Source organism: Aegilops tauschii, chromosome 3, assembly GCF_002575655.3.
Source record: "Aegilops tauschii subsp. strangulata cultivar AL8/78 chromosome 3, Aet v6.0, whole genome shotgun sequence".
NCBI classification, from domain to species: Eukaryota; Viridiplantae; Streptophyta; class Magnoliopsida; order Poales; family Poaceae; genus Aegilops; species Aegilops tauschii.
In genome coordinates this window covers 40,792,136-40,813,636 of record NC_053037.3, presented here as the reverse complement: position 1 = coordinate 40,813,636, position 21,501 = coordinate 40,792,136, and the positions used below count along the sequence as shown (strand labels likewise).

At 48.2% G+C, this 21,501-nt stretch overlaps 1 protein-coding gene across 1 annotated transcript; it reads left to right on the top strand.

Annotated features, from left to right (window-relative positions):
• The first annotated feature begins 19,256 nt into the window (after nt 1-19,256).
• On the top strand, nt 19,257-21,254 carry LOC109749433 (NAC domain-containing protein 100-like). Its single transcript, XM_040401933.3, has 2 exons — nt 19,257-20,276; nt 20,388-21,254. The coding sequence occupies exons 1-2, from the start codon at nt 19,773-19,775 to the stop codon at nt 20,586-20,588; spliced, it is 705 nt and encodes a 234-aa protein (XP_040257867.1). The 5' UTR covers nt 19,257-19,772; the 3' UTR covers nt 20,589-21,254.
• The last annotated feature ends 247 nt before the right edge of the window (nt 21,255-21,501 follow it).

The following is a 21,501-nucleotide window of genomic DNA, read 5'->3' as shown; positions in this document are numbered from 1 at the left end:
GAGTTTGATGATAAACTGGAGGCCCTTGATTTCGTATCCAACGGCTGGAAAATCTAATGACCAGAGATGAAAAAGTCAGTCGACTGACGTGTAGCCTCACCCCACACGTACACATGTACGCACGCAAGACACGCACGCATGTAGGCATGCAACACTGACACGTACACACGCACGCATGCTGGCGTGCAACACTGACACGTACACATGCACTCACGAACACACGCACGTACGCACCCATCCATGCAACACTGAAATGTACCCTTGCACGCACGCAACACTCGCACGCCTGCATGCACACAGCACACGACGCAAGATTACGCTCAACCTATACGTGCATGCACCCTTTGTTAAGGACATGGATTGTTACGGGTATTAATCAATCTTATCTGTGATAAGCAGAACATTGATGTTTGCAGCGGTTTGTATGAATCACAACGTATCGAACGGGCTATCAACATAGTAGGCTTATCTACATGAAAAAGATGACGTCACACTCAATGAACAATCATCGGTTTATGAAATGCCCGCTTCTGACCGCCCTGGCCCACCAAAGGTTCCTCTGCTGTGCGCTGCCTGCGCTGGGTCACTGACATGCAGGCCATGCACCCAAAGAGCGCACACGTCAGTGGAAGAACGGCGCGGTGTCCTAGGTCAGAGTCGAGGGCGCCACTCGCGGCACGCCCGGCTGAACACGCCTCCGTGCCGCATTCAAACGCCTCCATGAATCCCGCCCGTGTGGAAGCCGAGAAACCCACTCTGGACACACGTCCGTTCATGACCGGGCCGGCGTTAAACGCAACGCCGGCCGAGCTCCTCCCGTCCTTCGTCTATTTAATCTCCTATTTAAACGAGGCCAAACGCCGACCAAGAATTGCACACCTCCGCCGCTCCCCTATCTCCTCCACCATTTTGTCCACTCTTACAATGGCTTACGAAGAGTAGTTATTCCGCATCCAAGCCGGCTGGGTAGCCCGCCAGATACGAGCTATGCAGCTCGCTGATCCACCTCCCTCCCCTCGCCCGACGGAGCCAGTTGCCGCCCCAAGCCGGCGCGCGGTTCAGCGACTCGCCGCTCCATGCCGGCTCGACGAGGAGCGGCGCACGGGCGTCATTGCTGCTGTCCACGCCGCCGCCTCATACCGCGTCTCCCGTTTCTGTGGCCGAGACTCCCATGCCGGCGGCCGCGCCATGCAAGCAGCGACAGAAGCCGGGTGCGTGGAGAGCGACGAGTCGGTGGCCAGCGCCTCCGCGGCCGCCGCCATCATCGAGGAGAAGTAGAAAACGGGAGGCCGCCGCCGCTTGGGTCCCATGAAGGCCACCGCGGAGGCGACGCCGGCGTACACAGCAGGTGTCTTGCCGGACCCTTTTGTTGCGAGGACCTTAGTCGACCCCGCATGGGCTCCACGGAAGAGGGGAATGTTAGGATGAACTCGAGCCGGTGCCGGCCATGGCGAAGTAGTGGCCGGTGATGAACTCAAACCGGTGCCGGCCACCATCATCTTCGGCACCAGCCAATGATATCAGTTGGGCAGTGGGGAAGCGAGCCGTCCTTTGCGCTGAAGCATATACCTCCGGGGCTCCCGGCAGTCCGGTGATCGTGCTGCCGGACATGAGGAACACAAATCGATCGGCGGGCGACCATTTAGGCCAGGTATTATATACCTGTGCTGTCCAGAACCAGCACCGTGTAGTTCATTTGAATGTAATGAAATCCGTCATGTTTGTATGAAAATCCGGTATTTTATATGATTTCCGTCGTTGTTTATATGAAATATCAGTTTGTCTACGTGTTTGCGTGAATTTCGTCTGGTTGGTTGAGTTGCTGTCATAATGTTTGCGGCTACGGTCGGATGGCATAATTTGCGGGTCGCCGGTTGGTCTGCGGGCGGCCTTGTGGGACCAAAAAACACAGCTCGTGCGAGCTCGTCTGCAACGTGCGCGCTGGAGGATGCATGACAGCATGAGCACCCGAGCCATTCCTCGTTCATCGGTGGCACAGGCACCGGTGGACAAAAGGGTCGCCAATATTTTGGCTACCCCAGGCAAGATCCAAACAGCCCCTCCCAACAGATTCAAATCCCTCGTTCGCCGTGGAATTTTGCCATGTGTTGTTTTCATGGACTAGCAAGATGCCCGTAGATTGCACGGAACATCAAGATGCATTTTCTTACAAACTCTCGCATGCATGCAAGGGATAATTAATGTCCTCCTTTGCTAGTACCATGAGGCACACACCATTAATATTGCATCGATTAGTGTTAGTGGCCTTGTATATCTGCAAATTGTATTTTTGATAGTGGCCCCTTGTATATAAAAATGGAGGGAGAAAGATGAGAGATAAGGTGAGGAGGAGTGGGGCGTGGTGGTGACTGGTGGTCGGACTGGGCAGAGGCATGGGGATGGACGGCACATTATGTCTAGGTTTGTATCTCTCTCACACACACCCACGTAGGTGGGGGACGTGCACGAAGAGAAGAGGTGCACGCACGGCGCACGTACTCCCGTCTCTTTCCCAACCACACCCGCGCGGGTACACGGTGGAGCTCATTTCTGTACGAAAAAGGCAGCCCATGTGGTAATTTGGCACGTGTACTGGTTGTCCACTTGGTGGAGGGAGGATCGTCTACCACGGGTGAACAAACAAATTGCGACTTGACGCGTTATGTTAAATTAAAAAAAGAGGCAAACCATGTGGGGCCTACCTTAGAGGCAAGGCTCTATACACTGGAGTACTTTTGATGTGTCCCGTCAACTCGCAGAACGAGGAGAAGCTTGCTTAGTACGCCGTCTCCCCCGCCTACGGGCGCAGTGGCTCGCAGGATGAGGTGAAGCTTGCTTACGAGTAGTAGTAGTAGTAGTAGTAGTAGTAGTAGTAGTAGTAGTAGTAGTAGTAGTAGTAGTATTGTACGCCTTTACGCCCGCTCCCTCGCCCACGCGCGCGGTGGCTCGCAACACGAGGAGAAAATTTTACTACTCCCTCCGTTTACTCCTCGTCCCTACTACGTACTTTGGTTAGTACTCCCTCCATTTACTTATACAAGGCCACTATAAAAAAATACATTTTGCATCTATACAAGGCCACAAATAGTAATCGAGACAAAAGTTACTACTCCATCCTTTCCAGTTTATGGCTCAATTTCAAAATCTCTCCAACCAAGGGAGACGGTGAGTGGTCGAATTAATTTCATAGTTTGGACAAGTAATTAGTACGCTCGTTTTTCTCAAGAAGTTATGTTTAGCGAGGCATTAATTAGAACGAATGCATGAATGACCACTAAATTTCCATGAACTTGTACATGCATTGGTTAGTTTCCTCTTGACACTGCTTGCGTCGGGTGATCTAACACACCTCGAAATCCAACATGTAATGGTACTACTACTAGTAGAGTAGAATTGAGACTTATCAAACGGAAAAACGAATGTTTTTTAGATGAGCCCTATAAACCCTAGTGGGTACGTACTCCGTAAAAACAGATTTTTCCAAAACTAAGTCGCTCCCTTTCATGAATTCTGTAGTATACTCCTCCGTCGACGCTCCGTTTCATGAATTCTGTACTTCCTGTCGCCGACATGTGGGACATATAGCAACCGGGCGACGTGTCAAGCACCAAATAACAGTGCAGAACAGCAGGGGGGACGCACCCCACTCGTACCGGCCCAGTAGTAGTAATGAGCAATGAGACGTCAAATCACAATGCCGCACCTTCCCAGACGGACGAAGCAACCATTATTTCACACTTCGGTTCGCCATCATCTCAAACCACATAGTATTGCTTCTGCCTCAAGAGGGACATGCGCATCGCCTTGGTACATCATGACACGTGGACCGCATGACAGGCCATGCTTCCCCGCCGATCGCTCGGTAAAATCACCTCATTTTTAGTATACTTCCTCCGTATCAGTTTACTACATGGCATGCACGTCATTCTAGGTTGAGAATTTAACTGGCTATATATGTGATGAACAGTAAGTACTCTAGCCTTTTAAAAAATGTATACTTTTGTACAGTAGTACTATCGATGGATTGCGCCATGGAGCAAAAATTGAAATTGAAAAAAAAGGTGGTACATATAGTACTATTAAAAAAGCTAGTACGTGCTTAATTGGGGTGCTAAATTCTATTAAAGAAATACTAGTAGTATGTACATACTGAAGAGTTAAAGTAACGAGAAGAAACATAACATAGTTCTGCTGGGGGCTCAGCACAACACACCCCTCAAATTAAACTAAGCACACGTGAAATTAAACTATGCAACTAATCCGGTAGACACTGCATTAGAAGTTTAGAACAACCATGAGCAACAACACTGCCACCTTACTCGGAGTCCTCGTCCACGTCCTCGACTTCGTCCTTGTCCCTCTTCCTCTTGGCCGATACTTCTTTGCTTGAACCGCACACTTGGCTGTTGCTCTTCATCCAACCCTTGTAGATATTGAACCAAAGGTAGCCATCCATTGCAGCGTAGTGGATGTGGTCTATATCTAGTACATTCCGCTGCCATGCATGACGATGAAACGTGTAATGAGGTTTCTCCAATTTACGGTACGAAGGATGAACCATGGCTCCTGCCAGGGTCAGCATTGAAGGCTGACGAGAGGGTACCAGCCGATTCTTCTGGAGGTCGAAGGGGTTGCCTACAACGAGGCCTATCCGACCCAGGACTTCTTTGTCCTTCTTAAAGTCTACAGTAACTAATTTCACTGTTTTGTCCTTGAGGAAGTTCTTAAAATCCTGGCACTCAACGTCGCCATGGCATATGTGGTAGACCAAGCAAACGTTATGTACGCAAACCTGGATCACGGCCGGCTTCTTCCTCTCTTCGTCCTTTAGATCCTTCTCTCGTCCCAGGACTGTGGTGTACTCAACATCTAGCCCAGTGACCCACTCATCATCTGAGTTTTCGAACATGCGTCTGAAGCGAGAAAGGCATCCTTTCACCGTCGCGGAAGAACGGGTGTAGATGACGTCGAACTCATCGCCGGTGATGGTTCTAACCTTGTACTCACCGCCGATCATGGAGATTTGGGACGCCATGGATTTGGGAGGAGGGTTAGGATTAGTGGAACTGCCGTAATGTGAATGGACGGGACGACTAGGAGCGAACCGTCGTAGTATTGAAGGACGTGCGGGGACGAGTAGGAGCGAACTGCCAGCGTGTGAACGGCAGGGTAGTGACTTTCCATTCTCCCATGATACGGGCTTCCGAGAGCCCTTGGATCTGAGATCGAATGGTTGCATGGCGTGATTCTAGACCTATGGGTGAATATCCTATCCTGGAGGGTTATTCTGCAAATTTTCAGCAACTTAGCATGCGATCGTTTGATCTCAGATCCAAGGGCTGCCAGCAGCCCGTATCATGGTCGCTCCTACCACGACCGTCGCGTCGCTCGCGCGGTCGCGCCCTTGGAGATTTAACACGGTGCGTTAGGCTATCTGATGTTGGCATGTCATACATAGTCATCACTTAGTCACTCATACTACAACAAGGTTGGCTATAAGTGTATTTTTTTTACTCCTCTCTATCTCTTTCTTCGTACTCCCTCCGTCCCATAATATAAGAACGTTTTTGACACTAGTGTAGTGCCAAACACGTTCTTATATTATGGGACACAGGGAGTACTAGTATTTATTGCATTTGCCAAGGAGTGACCTCTTCCAATGAAATGATGTTGCTAAGTTTGCTTCATTTAATTAGTTATAGACTCAAAATTGTCTTTTCATCTAGGTATGCGCGCTTAGCACCGTTTCTTCCTTGGGTCACCAAACTAGTCTCTCTCTTCTTGATTAACTTGCCACATCAGACTTTATGCCTATGTGGCAAGCTTAAGCACCTGTAGGAGCAAGTAAAAGTAAGTACAATAGTGCGCTTTACATGGCATTTTTGCATATGTGGAGGAAAGAGAGGCAAGGAAAAAGTGGAGAAGTGGGCTCTCTTGCAAGAGCCAGCCTCTACTACATGGTGGAGCATTGGGACAGGCACCTGTATGGAGGTGGTCAGGAATCGGGAGACTCACGCCGGTCGTAGCGCCACAGTTAAAATGATAATGGCAAGTCAAATCACGGGGCCCCACCTGTCCAGCAGTAACTCGCTATCAAATCACACAGCCCTACGTTTGCAGCAGCCTACTCCCTCGTCTTCTCGCGTCTCTGTCGAACCGACTAGGCGGAACTGCCCGCCTACCGCGCAGGAAAAGCCTCGCCCTCGACTTTTAAATACAACTACATCCGCTTAAGAATCCAATGATATACTTTTTGTGACATAGTAACTCATATTTAGTTAGTCAAATGGATGACCTAGAACTACGTGTAGGCCCTATAAACCGAGATGCCTAAAAATAAAAAAAACCGAGACGAAGAGGGTAGTTCAGCACGTATCTTTTTAGATCAATATAGTCGGGATTCACCAAGGAGCAAAACCAAGTGGTAGGCTGCTCCTGTCGTGTTGGCGTAGTAACTCAAGCAGGGTCAGTCCGCACACGAAATGGCGACACACTTAACAGGACCCCTTTGGCCGACATGTGGCTCATCCACCGTCTTGTTCCATGTGCAATGCACCAAATTACAGTTCGGAGCAGCGGTTGGAATTGGAGGCACCCCGGTCGTAGCGCCGCAGTAGTAGAAAATGAGCGATGAGGGGTCAAATCACAAAGCCCCACCTTTCCCGCATTAAGCTGGACGGACGAAGCAACCATCATTTCACTCTAGGGCACAAGAGCATAAAGAAAAGAGAAAACAATGATGCGTGTGGCAGCTACCTAGGGCACCCTAGGGTAGGGGTCTCCACTACAGATCCTTTTTTTTGAAAGCGCCTCCACTACAAATCAGCTTCTCCCTCGTCCTCTTGAAGAAAACCGATGATGAGTGCGGCGGTAGGGTTTGTAGGAGTACTACGGCGTGCCGGGCCACGTCGTAGTAAACGGGTTCGAGTCGACGCCTTAAATATGTGTGGGCCGCTTGGTTTTACGGGAACGAGGCAGCATTTTGGGTTCGGGGACCAGTGGAGATATAGTACGTACAAAAAATTGTGGACGTAGGTTCGACTGAAAGGAAATGATGCATGGGCCCTGCATTTTGATATACCCGGGGCCGCGTGAAATTTGCTACTCACCTCAAAACTAGTAAGGTACACATGTATTGAACGCATGAGATTTCAAAACCAAATTACAAATAAATACACACTATAGCATGTAAAGCTTTGAGTCATATATGCATGATGTAGATGTTTGTTTAGTTCTTATAGTTCATCTCATTCAAAATCAATTAGTTTTATAAATATGTTAAGATTCATGGGGTTGTGCATTGTAAATCATAAAGTAAAAAACAAATAATGGCAATTCATTTAGAAAAAAATAATCAATTATGATACAGAAGATTCTAGAACAAAGGAGAAGTGCTTGTGTTTTGAGGTTTGTGCATTATGCTTAAGTTCAACCATGGAGTTTTCTAAATTGTACATGTGGCAGATCTGGTGGAATGTTGATGATATCCAACGGCCAGTAGTGCTCGGATTTGCCTATCTCCGCACTGTCGGGTTAGCTTCATCCAGCGACCATCTTTCAAAGTTATTGGCACACTATATAGTTCTTGTGCCATAGTTGCATGTTTTGGAAAAAAGCTACTAGTGGGTTGTACTATCTATTTAGGAATAGAAGATGTATACATGGAAGTTGTAGGGAAAGAGATGACATGGAGCATCTCAATTCCTATGAGTAGGGATTGGAAAAGAGATGGCATTTGGTTCACATCATAGGAACTTTTCTATTGAATCTAGAGATGACATGTATCTCAATTCCTATGAGGAGGGATTAGAAAAGAGATGTAATTTGGTTCATATCATAGGAACTTTTCTATTGAATATACGCTAATGTTTATTTTCCTTTGAAATTAAGGGAGTATAGGAATCCATTCATATGAACCAAGTGGCTCTAAAGCTATAGAAATGATATCATGTTTATTTCCTTTGAAATGTGGAGTATATGAATCTATTCCTATGAACCAATTGGCTCTAAAGGAAAAAATCCTATAAAAATCATATCATATAGAGTTCCTATGATATTCCTCGACACTAAAGGATCCTTGAAATTGCTGCGGGTGATACGATGGTCTTTCTTTGTAGACTCCTCACCCATCTTTATAGTTACCTCTCGAAGATGAATGAAATGATATATACATGGTATTCTAGATGTGCAATTTGGTACACGAAAACTCGGTAAAAGTTTGCGAGGTTCGAATTTTCAATAAAGCTATATGCACTGCATTTCGGAACGGAGGGAGCATACGGCAGTTGCTAACACTCACGTGGAAGATTTGTGTGTAGGAGGAGTGGCTGTTCTATTAAATGACATGGCAAAACTGACACTGTCGGATGCCGATCTAACGGTTCTTACGGCGTTCGTCAGGAAAAGGCTTGTGGCAAATGTTTGTCGGATAACGATTTACGGACACATGCATTGCATTGATACGTGCCCCCCTCTCTCTCATGCACACGCACCCTCACGAGTCACGACTCTCCCGAGTCCTCTCGCAGACTCGCACGTCGCACCCACCGTCTATCTGCAGTTAGACGTCACGCACATATGTGCTCTTCACACCCTACCCTCAGAACTTCTAAAAAACAAAAGACGGCGCGCACATTTTATTTTAGCTCACACGTCACACACTTATACTATTACTCTTGCGGCGAACGTTCTTTGGGCATAGTATATTGTACTCTCACGAAAAGAAGCGGTGCATGCACGCACTAGTTCTCTCACACCCACTCGCGGGTACACGTAGGAGCGCATTTTTTTGAAGCTGGTACAACAAAATCACTCCACTATATATAAAAGCAGGAGCCTCAGCGCTTGCTTTACTAGGGTTCGTCTCGTTCACTCTCTCATGCTCTCCAGATCTAAGGAACACATAGGCGGCCACACTCTCTCTCAGCTCACGGCTGGTCACAAATCCGGCCGGACAACCTCGACCGGGGCAGGGGTGTAGGTGCATCGTTCACGCTATCGTCGGCGGCGAGGGAGGAGACCAACGGCTGCCCGCGCGTCCCGATCGGCGGCCGTGCCGTTCTCTCTGAGAGAGCGCCGGCTCGGGAGGGCCTCCGACCCCTTCTTCCTCCCTGCGGTATTGTGGCCAAGATGTGGCCTCCCGACGCCATCTTTTCCACATGCCGACGACCCTCAGGTATATATTCCTTCGAAACCTGCCTTGCTCTACTGCCCCAGCTTCCTTCGTGTGGATCCTTTTCTACTTCCGTCCGCTGTTCCAAAGCCACCTAGACTTCTACTATTATTAGAAGTAAAGCTATTAGAAGTAAAGCTAGTTCATACAGTCGACTCAAAGCGTTGGTTCAAACAGGGAAGAAAGTGGGAAAGCTGTAGCATGAATCTAGGACTTGGTTCTAAGAGGAAACGGGGGAAAGTAGTAATATCTGTCACTGTTTAAATAACCGTATTTCGTATTTGCGCAAACAGGGATGTCTGTCTCCGTATCGTTTCTATTCGCGCAATCAAAAGCACACACCTCAGTTTTAGTACAACTGCGCAAAATGAGATGGCTATCCCTCGTTGCCGTCGTCTAACCTCCCGTCTTCAAGGTATCCCTACATTGGTACTAGTAACTAAGGTAGAATGACCAATGCAATCTAAAAGAAGTTGATTCGTACGTTTTACTTCCTGATTGCAGTGCAGGGACGAGCGAAAACAACTGCATCCTAGTCCGGAATGCACTTTCTACCAGTTCATCCATGGACTGAGGACTAGCTGGCACGGCTGCACGGCGGTTTTTTGGATAGGTGCGCGGACAAGAGGCATTGTGGTCTGCTTATTTCTGCAAATAGCGGTGCTTAAATTTAGTGGAATGCACAAGCATTTCTGCTCGTCAGTACACTACGTGGTTCAGTTCAGCATTCCAGCTGAGACCACAATTATAATTGGTTATTCTGGAATGGGAGAACCTAACCCTGAATGGTGGCAACAAGAAAAAACCAGAGTGAACTCCAGGAAATTTAAGCCTGCCGGGAGGCCCTTTGCTCAGAGAAGCCTTGCTTGTTTTTTCCTGATTTGTAAACCTTCTCACAACTTTTTCTTTTGCTATGAACTAGTATATGTTTGTTATGTTCTATGAATCATTGAGATGTATGAAATTGCTTAACTTATGCTTTTCAAGTTTTTTATGAAGACGAGTTTAATGTGAGTGTTCCACATGAGCGCTGGACTAGCGTGTGAACGTTTGGAATTTATTACATTGTGGCCTCAATTAACTGCATGAACCACTGTAACAAGATACATAGTTGATTATATGTCAGACAGCAGATTGTTGCTTGTTAGCTGGTCGATAGCCTAGTGTTGAAGCGAGCTGAGCCAATGTGCCGTGTTTTGCACAACTGCTTACAAGTGGGGTAGCACCAACAGTGTTTACAAGTACTTATGTATACGTCAGCGCACGGTTCTCGAACGAGTGCTCTATTTCATCAAAACACACACTGCTCGTATGATAAACCGTGACAACTTATGTCTTACCATGCCATATTCATGAAAAAACTAGTGAGGACGCATCTGTTTCGGCAACAATTACGATGGTCCTCACATGATTCACGGCCACACAAAAGTAGCAGCAGTTCCCATAGACGGATTCAAACAGAGTACTAGCCCCAGAGGGGTCGATAACAGGCAAGGTTCGGATAATTAGAAACAATCCAAACTACTATTAAACACTAGCTGGGCAACTATTTCATGCCTCGATCTAATTTGGGCTGGACACAAGACGGGCCTTGCCATGAACATCATCGAGGACGTCCCGCAGCAGCTCAATCCTGTGAACCTTCATGAAGACAACCTTGTGGCCTTGCCACTGATAAACTTGTTTGTGGAGGCATGCCACGTCATCTTCCTGCGTAAGCTTGACAAGAACAGTATGCCTCACAAACGAAGGAGTAGCTTTGAACTTCTTGTGCTTCAGTACACCCTAGACAACACGCGTGACAACAATGAGGCTGGAATACAACTCATCATTGGTATAACCGCAAATGGCTTCCAGGATCCAACAGCCTAAGAACTCTGTTTTCCCAGTGCGTATATTCAGGTCGTCCGCCTCATAGCGAGTGACATGTACAACCACACAATCCTTGTCTGCATCAGGGCTCTAATTGAAACAGAAACAAATTCTGAATTACTTTTTAGTATAAGAAACACAAGTTATTTAAACCACTATGTATAGCATGGCATCGAAGCTAATAAACTTTTGCATTATTAATCACCACATACTTCCTTTTCTAAAAAAAATCACCACATACTTAGATGAAAAACCACAATCGAGATCGGCAAAGAAGGAAATCACCTTGGGTAGCTCAGCGGGGGGAGGGGGGGGGGACACATCCTCGAAGGGGGAAAACTGCTCCTGCAGTGCCACGGGGGCTGTAACCTCAAACGGGGCGTTGACCATCTCAGTAGTGGCCGTGAGCGTATCTGGGGTCAGCTCGGTGGTTGCCTCCATCTTCTTGGAGCTCTCTATCTCGTGGGGATCAGCCTCCCGCGTCTGCTCCAATATCGGCAGATCTTTGCCTGGTTCTCCTTGGTCCATCATGAAACTGACGAATACTAGGAGACCACTGAAAGGAAAACACAATCGCAATGACAATGAAACAAAAAAGAGAGTGAGGATCGGTTACTGCTTTGCAAAAGTTCTTTTTTTCTCTGAACAAAAATATACCAACATCACGGATCCGCTTACCTTCCCTTCGTTCGGAGAGAAGAACAGTGGCAGATGTGAGTGTTGCCTTTCTTGAGGACGGTGAGGGAGAAGGGGATTCAGCGAAGAGTGAAATGATGGTTGCTTTGTCCGTCCATCTTAGACTGCGGGGAGGTGGGGTTTTGTGATACGATGGCTCGTTACTGCCGCGCTACGACCGGGGTGACTCTCCGCCTGCATACTGCCTTCTAATTTGGTGGATGGCATTTGGGCCCGCGCGCTGCATGGCTCGCATGTCATTGAACAAAAGTATAACGGCATTCAGTAGAGGGAGACGTTTCATTGACCTAGGAGGAGCGAGAAGCGGTAGAGTGTCTCCACTGTACTAGTAGTAATTGCTTTTCTGGGTAGCTGTAGAGTGTCTCCACTGTACTAGTAGTAATTGTTTCTCTGGTCCCAAGACAAAACAGCCCATCCACACTAGTAAATAGTAAAATCAATTCAAAAGCCCATCCACACTGGGTGCTCTTCTTCCTCCTTGCTCCCACCCACCTCACGTCAGCTCGCTCCACTCGTACCCCCAAATTCCTCACCTCACTCCTACAGAAAACCCCAGCTCCCCTTCTTCCTCACCCCTACAGAAAACCCCCAGCTCCCTTTCTTCTTCGCTCGCACTACAACTAGGCTCGTCATTCGTTACTCTGCTCAAATCCGTGAGCGCGACGCGACGCCCTCGAGGAAAATGGAGTCGGCTGACCCCAGCGCCAAGAAGATGAGGCTCCCGCCAGCGGCGACGCCTGTTGTAGATCCCGCACCCGGCAGCACGGGGAGAAGCTGCGACCCCGCCCCCACCGGATCCCAGGAACCCGTAGAATCTCGGGTGGACCGCATCAGCGATCTCCCGAACGCCGTCCTTGGGGAGATCATCTCGCTTCTCCCCACCAAGGATTGCTGCCGCACCCAAGTCCTCTCAATTCGGTGGCACCCTCTATGGCGCGACGTGCCCCTTAATCTCGACTGTCGTCAGCTATCTCTCTTCAATGATTTTGAAATCCCCAGAGCCATCATCTCCTCCCACCAGGGCTCCGTTCAAATCCTCTGCATCCCGTCATGCTACCTGAGCAAGCATACCATGCCCTGCACGGTGGACGCCTGGCTGAAATCCCCTGAATTCACAGAACTACAGCTGCTTGAGTTCTACTATTCCCCTGGAAATCACATACCACATACCGAACGCCATGAACTTGTGCCCTGAGCACCGATGTCCATCTCGCGGTTTTCGTCCTCTCTCCACACCGCCACCTTTGCGCTGTGCTACCTACCAGACAATCTGGTACTAAACCTTCGACTCCCATTTCTCAAGAAACTTTCACTTGTGCGGGTTCGTATATCGGAGGCCTCATTGCACAACATCATCCACTCCAGTTGCCCTGCGCTGGAGTGCTTGGTGCTTGTTTTCACAGTTAGAATCGGTTGTCTCCAAATAAAGTCACCTAACCTTGTAAGAATTGGAATTTCTTTTGACGGAAGGCAGCTCATCATCCAAGATGCCCCTTCACTTCAAAGGTTGATCCTTGATTCTAGTTATTCACCGTTGCAAATAACCGTCCTCTCTGCGCCTAAACTGGAGAACTTGGGTGTAATACATGGTCTCTGTGCTCATTTCAATATGGTGTTTGGCTCCACAGTTCTTCAGGTACTTTATATTATCATGTACACTTGTAACCACAAGCTGCATTTTAAATTTCTGCGCATAATTTATATATCATCTTGGAGTACACATTTTGTACTAATATTATGTTCTATGCTCAATGAAGAGTTTCTCCATGGATGGCCTATCAATGGTGCTGGATTCTGTCAAGATCGTATATATCCAAATGAATAGTTTGATCTGAACAAGATTATTGGCTTGCTGCAATGCTTTCCATGTCTGGAGAAGTTGTATATAAAGGTGATAATTTCACGGACATTGGAAGCCCACATATAGTGTACTAGAATTAACCGTTCAGTTGTTGCTCTTTCAAAACTCTTCTTTTGGACATTAACTGTTTTCAATCTTCATGTCTATTTAGGCAACAGGACGGGGTAAGAAAGTTATAACCAATCGGTGGATTCGTAAGCATCGGGATTTTCTCACTTCTCATGAGATTCGATTGAAGACAATAACGCTAGAACGATATGTAGCCAACCGTGCAAACATAAGATTTGTCACATTCTTCCTGCTGAATGCGAGGTTACTATTGTCCATCAGGCTTAAGTTTATCAGCAGCATGGTTTTGACGGATGGGTATGTCGAAGAGCAAAAAAAGGAGTTTCAGGTGGGCAAAAGAGCTTCTGAACGTGCCGGGCTTCTATTTACAACATATTGTGGTCATAATCCAGTAAATTTTACGACCCATGATGTTCATTCTATGGACCTGACCGATCCATTTGACTGTGACTGCCGAAAACAGTGCTGGAGTTAGATGTTGTTGCCCTTTTCAATATGGTTTTTTTGTAAACCTGATGAACAATTAACCCTCGTGCTTTTGTACAGTTTGTAAGCTGGAGTTAGATGTTCCTGCCCTTTTCAACTCGGCTGTGACTGTCATATTTTCTTTGAAACAAGGCAAATGGCTTGCCATTCGTTTAATTTAGAGTGAAATATTGTAACAAATCCCAACCAAGGGAAATAACATCACTCTCGCCGGCTGCTTGAGCTCACTGTGCATTATAGAAGCCAAGTGATTAGCCCCCACCAGCACCCACAAACTTATTTCGAACTAGCACATCAAATGGGCTGTAAATTTTCATAGGAAAGGCTGCATGACCGTGACAGATTTGGATTCTGACATTTGGGACCCGCGAGGAAATATCCTATCCAAGGTGGTGTCGACTTACTAGCCAGTCAACAAACGATTCAGCCTACCAGCCGTTGGATTGACATCCAACATTTGTCGTGTATCTTCTATCTCTTGTCTTCTTCTTCCTCCAGCCGCCCAAACCAAACCACCCAGTCGGCTCCGCATGCTCCCGCCTCCCATGGCTGGCTGTGCCTCTGCCGCCCTACCGTCGTACCCTCCAACATTGGCCAGTCCCTCCCTCTATTCCCCCACACGTCCTGTTATTCTCCATCGACGTCAGCCCCAACACGCACCGGCGCCCGAACCAGTCAACCCTCGTACTCCCCTCCGCCTGCGACTGGACCGGCGCATCTTCAACGGCTCCTGTTCGTTCCGTCCGAGGCCTCGCCTCGTCCTCCGCCTTGCGGCCTTGGTTCGCTCGCCGTGCGCGGTGCGCCGCCCTCTTGCGTTGTCAACGTCGTCAACAACCGAGAGGAACAAGGAGATGACTGTACGTGGAGAGGATGACAGTAGGGACCCACCAGCGTCATGGCAGTACGCAAGCAAGTGCCTCTATAGTACAAGCCCAAAAATATGGTTCCTCCTAATGGTTGGACATCTGGGGCTCACGCCATTGTCAACGTAGTCAATAAACAAGAGAATTACACTACGAGAGGCTGACACCAGGGACCCAGCAAGTCGCGCAGTTTTTTTTTGAGGAACAAGCAGTTGTTATTTATACTAGTTTTAGCGACGGATCAGGGTAACAACGGGGCTGTGCGGGGGCTGTGGCCTGTCTAGCCAGGGTTTTATTTATGTTTACCACATCATGAGCCCAGTTGTGTATTTTTCTTGCTGAAAATGGCTAGCCCAGTTCTATTGTTTTAAAGAAATACCCAAACAAGGCCTACTTGCTTTATCGGCCCTGCTGGGCTGCAAATCTTTCAAGACGAGGAGAGTTTCATTCGGTTTGCCCAGAAATGGGTTGTACATTTTTAAAACACATCAAACCGGGAATTAGTTTCAGATATCTTTTTTTTCATTTCAAGATTTTAAATTACATTAATTTTTCATGAAGAATTTGTTGGATTTTATATTGATATACATTTATTTTTAAAATCAGTTCGAATGTGAGTCGAAATTTCGGGAGTAAAAACAGTTCGGACCGCACCGAAATATGCAAAATTTCATATAATTTTTTAACCGTGGCCACAATATGGGCTGTAATGCTAACAAAAAGAATATGGGCTCCAAAAAACCTTAATAATTAGCAAATGGGCTGTAAATTATTAGAAATAATGGCAGATGGGCTGTATGTTGTTTTCCACAGATTTGAGGCTTTCCTAAAAAAAGATTGATGCACAAGCACTCACTGTTGGATGTCCATCCAACGGCCGTCGTGCTTCTTCAATCTCTGCTCTTCCTGCTCCAGCCGCTCAAACAAGCGCCGGCGGGACTGCCTGCTCCCTCCTCTCCGCGGCCGGCTGTGCTGCCGCGCGGGCCTCACCGCCCCACCGTACTCCCATCGCTGGCCTAGCCATCCCTCTACTCACCCACACCTACTATTATTCTCCGGCAACGGCAGACGAACCAGTAAACCCTCGTACAGTCGTACTCCCCTCCGCGTGGGAAACAACTGCCGAGTCTTCCCTCCCTCTGTGTCGTCCCCTTCCTAGGCCTCGCCGTCGTCCACCGCCGTGGTGCTCTCGGCGCGGCGTGGTCAATGTGGTCAACGACCGACTTCCATCGGAAGAGTACTGTGCATGGAGACGCTGACAGCTGGGTCCACGGCCGCAGCAAGGAAGTGCCTCCTTATTACGCGCGAAATAATTATTCCTCCACCTGACAGCGGGGACCCACCGGACGGGCCACCGTATTTCGCGAAAAAAACATTTCCCCCCTGACTGCTGGGACCAACCAGCTACACCTTCGTACGCAAGGAAGTGCGTCCGGGCAAAAAAACAAAACAATTCGCCCCCCTGACTGTTGGGACCCACCAGCTACATCTTCACACGCAAGGAAGTGCCTGACAGTCGGGACCCACCTGGTCGAAGCGTACGTAGCGTTGTCATTCTGGTCGCGAACGTGTACGTACATATATACTAGTGGATGTAGAGGCGCGCACGTGTCGTAGTAGAGGCGCGCACGTAGCATGTACACGTACGTACAGCGGCCAGGGTGCAAGAAAGAAAATACGGCCACGTATGTGTACATACGGGCGGGGTCTCGAACGCCTACTCGCGCATATGTACGGCAAGGGCTCGTTGACATGGCTGGGTCGGAACGGAGAAACAGCGTCGTCGTCGTGTTCATGGGGAGGCAACAGAATGCGTCGTGTTCATGGGGAGGCAACGGAATGCTCGTGTTCATCGGGAGGCAACGGAACGCGTGGGAGCCAACCGGCTGTGTCGGAACGGAATGTGTGGTCGTGTTCATCGGGACGGCTTGGACGGAACAGGCGATGTAAACGAGCCCTGGCGTACCGCAGAACGGAGGAAACGGCGTTATGTTCGACCGGCCACGTTCGAAACGGGATCCTGTTCATCGGGGGGGGGGGGGGTCTGGCGTATCGCAAAACGGACGAAACGGACCTCCTACGGTCGAAACGGGGGTCCTGTTGATCGGGAGGGGTGTGGCGTACCGCAAAACGAACGAAACGGACCTCCTACGGTCGAAACAGGGGTCCTATTGATCGGGAGGGGTGTGGCGTACCGCAAAACGGACGAAACGGACCTCCTACGGTCCAAACGGGGGTCCTGTTCATCGGGAGGGGTGTGGCGTACCGCAAAACGGGACTCCACGGGATACTGTTCATCTCCACCGTCGACCTCCTCCAGCCTCCACGGGCTACCGTCGACCTCCTCCAGCCTCCACCGCGCGCTACTCCACCGGCTACTGTTCAACCACCCCTCCACGTGCACCCCTCCACCGTCTACTGTTCATCCAACCCTCCACACCACGGGGTCCTGTTCAACCACCCCTCCACGGGCACTCCTCCACCATCTACTGTTCATCCAGCTCTCCACACCACGGGGTCCTGTTCAACCACCCCTCCACGGGCACCCCTCCACCGTCTACTGTTCATCCAGCCCTCCACACCACGGGGTCCTGTTCAACCACCCCTCCACGGGCACACCTCCACCGTCTACTGTTCATCCAGCCCTCCACACCACGGGGTCCTATTCATCCAGAGGCAATGCCACTGCTCACTGTTCATCCAACCCCCCCTCCCCCCGGCAACGCTCACTGTTCATCCAATCGATCGGCTTCAGTTAGCTGCAGTAGCGAAGGAATCGCTCGATCGGGTTCAGTTAACAGCCATCGATCGATCGCTCGGGTTCAGGAACGCGTAGCCTGCAGTGCAATCGCTCGGGTTCAGTTAGAGCCCAACGCCTCGCTCGGGTTCAGTTAGATCCAATGCCTCGCACACACGCGCGTACGTGTACGAGAAAAACGCGCATCGCTCGGCTCCCGACCTCCCCCCGTAACCGGGAACTCCCCGAAATTTTCCAACCCCTCGCTTCTACCACGGTTTTTTCCGTCATGGACGGCCCAAGGAATATCATGCAGCTGCGTCTCCGGCCCGCCCAGGACGAAAATTCCATTTTCTGTCATGATTTTTTGTCATAGAAGTAGGAGCCCACCACATCTATGATGATACCGGGTTTTGTCACAGTTATCGTCATAGAAGTGTCATATGTATGACAGAAAAAAATTTCGTTCGGCCAAAATGTCACGGATGTGTATTTTTTTTGTAGTGAGCCATGCAACTCTAGATCTTTGCATCTAGAGTATCTCGTCCCAGTACAGAAGTTCGTTCATTGTGTCAGCGGCCTCCCGAATTTCCTTTCTGTCTGCATTCATAGACATAAGCTCTTTCAAACGATAATGTGACTTATTAATTTCCCTTATAACATTACCGAACTTTTTACAACTCCAATCTTGTAATTTTTCATCATATTTCTGAGACCATTAGCAATATCTCCGAAATTAAGCATGGAACACAACTCAGTCCAAGTATTCATTATTATGTCTGGGAGAGTGGGGTCTCTCTCCCACATCACCTCATCTTTTGATTTCATCTAATTTTTATCCCAAAATCAATCTTATCACCGTCGATCTACAAAAGGATATATCCAAAGGCTAACCATGAGAAAGGCAGGTGGTGCGCGACATGCCTCCTCTTTCGGTCCACGTGATAAGAACATTGTTGCACACACCCGGAGGCATGTGTAGATCCATATGTTGCGTGATAGCTTTTTTAGGAAAAGCGACAAGGTTGTTCGATCGTGGCGCCTTGATGTACCTACACTAGTACGCGACGACCCGGAAAGCAGGTAAAAACAAGAAACGGATGTATATCTCTAGAGAGATGCGAGTGACGTGCTTTTGTGTACATACATGTAGTGCTTGAGTTGTACCGGTCCCGCTCATGCATGTGAGGATTCAGCAGTAGTTGGCGCCAGTCCCACCACCCGGTGGTAACCGATCTATTGATGCTGCTTTAATGGGGGGGGGTACAGATGGGAGATATCAACGTGACTGTTACTAACACTCTAGGCACCACGTTATACCGACATACTGAATCAACCATCCATGCTCATCTCCTTGTCACACATTGTTTAGAGAACACAATGGTTTTGTGTAAACTCACAAAAGTTATATATAGTATATGAATGCATATGTAAGATGGAATATGTAAACCAATAGATTTCTCTAGAGGCTGTATATAAATATGAATGCATATGGTGGAATGTATACATAGGTATATACATAGAAAATAACATTGCTTTGCATCACAAAGCCACGCAACATCAAAAGAAGCACACATTTTCCACGTAGATAAGACGAGCAGAGGGTAGCATGAGGAGAGCATATGCATATATTAACAAGAATGAGAACAAAACCAAAAGTGTTCAATCTGGCATGTCATGTCTTGGAGAGGTTCGAGAAACCTAGCACCTGTCACCATCTAGTTGTGCCCCCACAATACGACAAGCAACACATTGTAAAGATGAGGAACTATCTCTATCTATCTAGCTAGCTTAGCATCTATCCAACCACCGCCAGTAAGAACAAAATAAAAAAGGCAAGAAAACATCGAGGCTTCTGTGGCAAGTACCTTGCTAGTACACGCATCCACTGCTATTTAAGTACCCCCCTCTCATATCTCTAGATACCATCGAATTCCTTCCATAGTTACACACATCTCTATATTTGCCCCCTATATTTGCGCTACCATACGACCCATTTCCCAGAGAACCTCCGCCATGGAAAACCACCTTCAAGTTCAACAACAACAACAACAGTTGAAGCTACCGCCGGGGTTCAGGTTTCACCCGACGGATGTGGAGATCATTACCGCCTACCTAGTACCCAAGGTGCTAAAGAAACCATTCGACACCAGGGCAGTTGGGGAGGTGGATCTGAACAAACATGAGCCATGGGAACTCCCCGAGATGGCAAACATGGGGGAGAAGGAGTGGTACTTCTTCTCCCAAAAGGACCGCAAGTACCCCCCCGGGATACGGACCAACAAAGCAACAACCGTCGGCTACTGGAAGGCCACCGGAAAAGACAAGGAGATCTTCCACCCGCCGACCATGAGTCTCATCGGCATGAAGAAGATACTAGTCTTCTACAAGGGCAGGGCGCCCAAGGGGGAGAAGACCAACTGGATCATGCATGAGTACAGGCTCGAGAGCGGCAAGCAGCCGACACCCAACCTGCCCACCGACATCACCAACGCAGCCACCATTAATGCATCTTCCAAGGTATTTAAACATAGACTATTAGTACTCATGAATCATGAAAATCTCCATATGTATGTAGAAAGATACTTACCATAGTTGATTTGCATTGATTTATTTTATGTATGTTGGTAGGAGGACTATGTGGTTTGTAGGATCTTCCATAAGAGCACTGGACTCAAGAAGGTGGTTATGTCATCGTATGCCATGCCCATGCCCATGGTAGCAGAGCGGCAGTTGGGCTTCCAAGAATCCATTACATTGCCTCCCCTCATGGACTACAACGCATCATCACCGTTGGCACCACCGTTGTCACTTCATGCATCTTCTTTGTAACAGCTACATGCCGCCGGGGCTAGCTCGTCGATGATGGAAGGTGCGTTTCTCCCAACGATGAATGGCCATTAGTTTGGTAACCACCACCACCAGATGATGGCCGCCCCACCACAGCCGTCGATACCATTCTATCACCACCAGCAGCAGGAGCAACAACAACACCATATGATGCAGATGCAGATGATGCCGACGTATATGAGTGCAGACTAGGGCTTTATGGTTGGGGTCGACCCTGGGAGCGAACCATCATCCATAGTGTCGTAGGAGGATGTCCTAATTGCGTTGAGCAAAAATGACCTAGGCAACGACGCCGCAACAACGTCCGACGAGATCATGTCAGTGAACGTGGGTATGGATGGCATGTGGAAGTACCGATAATCAAATTATCCAATAGACCATATAAGTTTGTGTGCATGCATGAATTAATGATCCGTCCGAAGATCAGTTGATATATACCCACATATATATTGGTTTGTACTGCAATTTAAGTTTTCAGCTTCAGCACAAGAGAGTTTGTATGCATTGCTTGATTTGCCTTGCCTTGCCTCTCTTGTGCTAGCATTGTGTGTGTGTGTACTGGCTTGTATGTGTTGTAAAATACCTGGCAATGTGTACATCATGCATGTTTTAAAACTGTGTGGAATAAACTATTTTCTTTACTATGAATATTTGGCTCCATTTTGAAAGTTTAACAAATGCATTGCATATATATTTTTGGGATTTCTATTTTTCTGCCCTCCATTCCTTAGTTCTACTCAGTTTTGCCCAACCCTCTAACTTGTGCTCACTTTTGCCACGCTCTGTCTAGTTAAACCTCACATATGGCCAAATGCAACATTTCCGTTAGGTCAACCCCTTTGACAGTTACATGCATGACTGTGAGAATACAACATGTGGGCCACTGGATAGTTAG